Source organism: Lissotriton vulgaris, chromosome 5 (assembly GCF_964263255.1).
Source record: "Lissotriton vulgaris chromosome 5, aLisVul1.2, whole genome shotgun sequence".
NCBI classification, from domain to species: Eukaryota; Metazoa; Chordata; class Amphibia; order Caudata; family Salamandridae; genus Lissotriton; species Lissotriton vulgaris.
In genome coordinates this window covers 1,422,809,511-1,422,815,510 of record NC_141693.1, presented here as the reverse complement: position 1 = coordinate 1,422,815,510, position 6,000 = coordinate 1,422,809,511, and the positions used below count along the sequence as shown (strand labels likewise).

Genomic DNA, 6,000 nt, shown 5'->3' with positions numbered 1-6,000 from the left:
TCTGTCAGGGCACAGTTGGGGACCAGATTTCCAGAACAAGAAAGCATAGGCAACACCAACTGGTCTGGATTTAGTGTGCTAAAGCAAGCAAAACGCATTTGCACATGCCCGTTTGCATATTAGTACAATACATTTTGGCATCACCAATGTTTGGTTTGTATTATTTTCTAAAGCACAATTAACAGTGGGTTACCAATAGGTTCATCAGCTCAATACAACAGGATATAAATGAAAGACCTGCGTGGGTCTATGAGCCTGGCTGCCAAAAGTCTCTCACCCAAGATACATCACATGACATACAGACACTCAGTGGTATTGTGAACTATAATACAAGAGGACCCCATTAGTTATTATAACACCAACTGTACAAGTGAAAAGATAGGAGTATAAACAATGATTTTTTATAGTAAAAACAGCTAAATTCAAAAGTATGTATTGAATAATTTTACAGCAGTCTCTTGTGCTCAATCACCCGTGCCTGTAAACGTTACAGTAAAATTGTTAATGGCCAAATCATTTATTATCGAAGAGGAAGGTAATAAAAACAGCATCACAATGACTAATCATTTGTGAAAGTAATAGTTTGTTCCTGGAGTGCGAAACAACAGAAATAAAAGTTGGAAACCAAGCTATCTATCTATCTATCTGGTACTGCTTTCTAAATCCAACCTTCATTTCAGTCTCTACTTGCCATACACTTAAATCCTAGGGCTCTTTCAACGGCAACATCAACACTGCGCTCAGTATGAATGTCCACCAGCTTCTCCTTTCTAATGTTGGTCCTGGAGCTACCTCTTATTAGAGAGTTCAAAGCCAAAAGGAACATGTGGTCAAATATTGATAAATGTTACACTATTCGCATCGATGATCCATTATTGAATTCCTGTTCGACTTGCACTAACATTGACAAGAAGTGGAATGCTCATACTTCACATTCAGGCCAGTTCTCTACCCAACATATTGGAGTGCAGTCAAATGATTTCTTCCACTCCCCTTTTTATTGTCCAGACAACATTTTTTTAAATTTCTTCTGGCAGCAAAGGACAACAAGTGGAACTTAAAGCAGGCGAACTAGGTTTCTCATCTTAGCCTAATTTTCTTTTTACAATATTGGGTAACCTGTAAAACAAAACTTGAGGCTCCCTTCAACAGATAGGGTGTATGAGAACGCAATTCACTGCCTCTTTCCAATGCATTCTAAGCTGACAAGTCACGTTTTAAACGTCTAGTGAGCTATGAAGACAACAATGAATCTTTTAAATCTCATATACTTCATGTTCACTAACCTCATCTATTCTTTCTTTTTAGGAGCAGCAAATTTACTCAACTCAACGGAACAGGATGTGGTTAGCATGCAGTATTATTTGACATGAATATATAGTACAAAATCCATTTGGGTCAGGCTGTCGGCTGATCCAGAGTAACTAGGACCCAGATACTAATGAGGTTCTATTGCTAGTCCTCTGCTTACAGGACTCGCACTGTGACAAGTCACCAAATTGAAATGTCTGCAAATATAATCAGGAACAGTTTGTTTCAGGAATCTGGGTCTTCTCCTTGCTTTCAGGAGTATGGTGGATTACTATATGGTCCCATCCGGCTGTCGTTAGAATCTGAGAATTGATAGGCGACCATGATAAACCTTTCACATAGTCTTGGTGGGATCGGTCTCGAAAACTAGGAAAGAGGAAATGAAAGACACACATGAATCTACTGCATTAAAATGAACTTGTTTAAATGGATACTATGCACAATCTTACTACAAAAAAAGTACATATACCAAAACAAGGCATCCAATTTACAATCTCTGATCAACTGACAGCATATTTCATCAAGCACCATCTTTGTACATGTTTCCATTGTCCTTCAGGACCCTTCTGGAAAGTAAGTAATATCTGGGAAACACATGCAAATGAAAAATGTGTTACTCATGCTCGTTTTGGTTAATTAGCTCGCTGCAAATCATACGTCTTTTACACTTGACTCCAAGTGGCTCTCCGGCACGGCTGAGGTCAATTTTTCTGAATTGTTAATGGAAAGCATTGCAGAAGAATTCTCCAAATGATACACTTACAAAAGAGATACCACTGGAAGTGTAGAGACATTCTGCTTGAAGTTAACTGCAATAGGTAGCAGAGGAAGCTGTAAAGTTCTAAAATCACAAAGCAGATAAACCTACAGCATTTTGATGATAGCGTTTAGAAGGTATCTTGGTGTGGTTTTCGGAAAAAACTGAATTGGAAAAAAAATATCCCAATACTATTTAGGTAACCAAGAGAAGTAGTTTGGGAAAATTTTCAACCACACATGCACACAAGTTTCAATGTAATAACGTCACTATTTTAACTTTCCAACTACTATACTACTGGCTCTTACATGAAAATGATGTTTGGTATTGTTTATTAGTCTACGTTGAGAAGATGGTGGATAGAATACTTATTGCATACAATTGTCAAAGGACCTCAGCACGGGTGCCCTTATAGCATGACTGCAGAACACAAGATCCACCCTTTGTTTAACAGCCACAGTCAATAAATAGGTTGTTAATTTGGGTCTGTGTGATCGAAGTACAGAGTGGCCTTTCTTGCCGGATTAATACATTTTTTCATCCAAATGAAAAACTGAATGTCCACTTACCAAATGCCTGCCAACATTTAACCTACTTTTTTTATCATTCATTTCTGTAAAAGCACATTGTTGCCAACTGCACAGTTTAAGAGAAATATACTTTTCTAGCAAGTATCAGGCGCATACTGAATTCACCCATTATTATGTTATTGTCACCAACATATTCCCACAGGATAAAAATAGGCTCACTGACCATGAAGAAATAAGATACTTACCTTTAACTATAGTTCTGTATTAGTATATTTCATAGATTCACATGCTTGAACGATTTTTAGTTGTCAAGCTGGGAGTCACCAGTAACATGCCAAACAGCAATAAACATTACCACCAGAAAGGAAAGGCAACAGAGTAGGGTTTATTTAGTAGACCATTCACTTCATTGAAAACATCATAAAGTGTATGCCATTGAAGAGATGTGTAACGTTCTTTACTACCCCAAGAGGCCATCCTAGCTTATATTTCAAATCACTTGTGTATGAGGATAACAAACGTAGCATCTGAGTAGGGAGCAGGAATGGCCGGATTTGAATTTATTAAAAAGATACAAACACTGTAGAACTGCCATTACAGATAAGTATCTTATTTCTTCATGAAAATGGGAAAGTTTATATATATTCATATGACAATCAAAATAGCAAGCGATAACTGTCCTACAATATAACTAACATGAAGTGGTATGTGGGAAGGCAGGCTCTGCTGCGAAAGATTCACAAATGATCTGTCCCCCCAGCCGACACTCCGGATACTGCCAGTTTCTTTAAAGTATCTTGGTTTTTCAACTTGCATACATGGCTGGCGTGGTTGTGATCTCTCTTATGAGCTGCTTCCCCTCCTTCAATGGGCCGGTTGTCTTTGTTATGGCAGCAGGGGACAGCTGCTGTGACCCCCTAGCAAACCCTTGCTTCAATAGAGGGATGGGCTTTCTCGGGTTCACAAAAATACATGAACAGTTTGTCTGTAAATCTGAAAACTGCGGTTCTTACCACACAGAACACGATGACTCAATGAATGTTCAGCAAGCGTACAGATCTCTGTACCCATAAGGAATGATATAGAAGAAAGAAATGATCTCCATACAATTGGTTGTTCAGTTGGAAATCCAATTAAGTCCTCAGAAATAACGTGAAACCCTAGGGTCCCAACAATAATGCAAAAATTGTTCTTTAAATGGTAAGTGCATGGATCGTGCGGATCTTTCTAGGTGGCAAGAGTACTAGCAACAATGCCACTTTCAGGAAAAATACTTCAAATCAGTCCTATAAATTGGTTTGGCAGAGCTCTTCGTCAACTGGGACACTATGGTATTAAGCTACCACCTTGTAAGAGGATGCCACACTGGTGAGAATGTTTAAATGAGTCCTTTTTTTGGTCTTCGACAATTCGGTGAAAAAGCAGGATGAACCATCTGACAAATGCCGCAATCTGGGTATTGCTGAGAGGTGGACCCTCGAGCTGTACATAAGGGCTGTCATGAACTAATGAAGAAAAAGGCAGAATTTTAACCTCCACTCAGATTGGACATTTACAAAACCGAACACAGTCACAGAACCTCCTGCATTTACATTTGTATGTTTAAGTTCATGTTGCTCAAGCCTTTACTGGGACCAGTTGCGCAGGACATCTAGGTGCCCAAGTGTAAGAGAAACAAGTATTTAAATTCAGAGATACAGACAGGGTAATCATGGAGAACTTGTGGCTAGAAAAAAGATGATCGTGAAATTTCAGCTGCAAATGCCAGTTGCATCCATGATCCAATACGGTCTTTGACAAGAAAATTTAATTAAAAAAAGGCTCGGCAAGATTTTCTCTTGACTTTGCAAATGATTATTTAGATTAGGGACAACAATGGAGAAATAAAGTTCCAGTTCATCGAACAGGTATTTCCCTCATCTGCTTAATCCTGGCTTCCAATATTAAATGGCATGTATACTCTTCTGATTGCGGTCTGAGATAAAGAGGACCAGGCTTGGTTTACCACTACAGCAAAACACATTCAGCTGACTGTGAATGGAATTTCTACTCATGTTATTCTAGCACTTCTCTGCCAAGTGCATTGGTCCAGTTGTTCCAGACATCTTCCAGATCATCTTCCATCGGACTATATTACTGCTTATGGCGCAGATTCAGAGCAACAACCCCACCTATGAATATATTGGGAATTTATTTGTAGTTTCTTAATACAAAACCTAGAACTGGTGAGAATGCCTGAAAGAGTGGCAACAAATTGCCAAAATAATGATGTATGACTGGATGTTTGTGATTTTCCTCTGAAGGCAGCCTCACCCTGTAGTTCGGGATTGATTATACCCATGAGGATCTGGGTCAGTACTGATATGCATACGGAGGGCTTCTTTTTAGATGCACAACTTATTAAATCTTTTGGTTTTGTTATGGTGTCATATGCTGATGACATCCAGATTATTGTCTCAATAAACAGAAACATTCAAGACACTGCATCCAGGTTTTACAAGTGCATGCAAAATGGATGCTGAAAGCTGTTTGAGGCTGAACTCAGAAGACTGAAGTTCTGCTTTTTGACCCCCAATGTCTGGCTTTGGACATCCAACTGGTGGCCTCAAAACTGGGAAATCTGCAGACTCCAGCTACAAAGGCCAAGAACGTAGGTGTAATTTTTTACACAAAACTATGATTCAAATTTCACATTAACGCTACCCTCTCTCTCATCTTAAAAATAGTTAAGAAAATCTGCCCATTCCTTCCGGAGACCCTGCATAAAACGGCAATCTCCGCCATCATCCTGTCTAGGCTGGACTACTGCCACGCCCTTTTTGTCGGCCTGCAGAAGGGTCTGTTGACCAGACTTCAGGTTCTTCAGAATGCGGCTGCAAGACTACTGTTGAAAATTCTCAGTTGGCAGTTCACAAGATCAGTGCTTCTTATCTTCACTGGCTTGTTACGAAGAAGAGGATTGATTTCAAGGCCCTCCGTATCGTTTTTAGGGCCTTACCTGGGGCTGGCCCCGCTCATCTTCAAAGCCGGTTTTTCAGGTACACTCCTGAAAGAGAGCTTCGATCCTCCTCAGCTAACCTGGTCAAAATCCAAAGGCACTGGCTTGAGAGGAGGGATTGCAGAAGTTTTGTCTCTGCCACCGCCAAACTTTGGAACACACTGCCCTCTCACCTGAAGTCCGCCTCTGATCTCTTAGTTTTTAGAAAAGCACTCAAAGCTTGGCTTTTCATTCAGTAGGACTGGTTAGTCACGTCCCATTGCTCATTTCTATCTACCTACACTTTGTAAATAGTGCTTCTTCTATGGTTCGTATGAGTAGCGCCTAGATGCCTCCAGCAAGCAGTTCGCACAGAGTACAATCTCAGGGTTCAGTATGGGTAAATTACCACTGATTTGCATGGT

At 39.9% G+C, this 6,000-nt stretch overlaps 1 protein-coding gene across 1 annotated transcript in view; it reads right to left on the bottom strand.

The window, feature by feature from the left end:
- Positions 1–379: 379 nt before the first annotated feature.
- Positions 380–6,000, bottom strand: part of WDR77 (WD repeat domain 77) — a 107,669-nt gene continuing 102,048 nt past the window's right edge. The window contains exon 10 of the mRNA XM_086923357.1: positions 380–1,677. Coding sequence (XP_086779483.1) covers positions 1,521–1,677 — 157 coding nt within the window. The 3' untranslated portion in view covers positions 380–1,520. The remainder of the gene's footprint in view (positions 1,678–6,000) is intronic.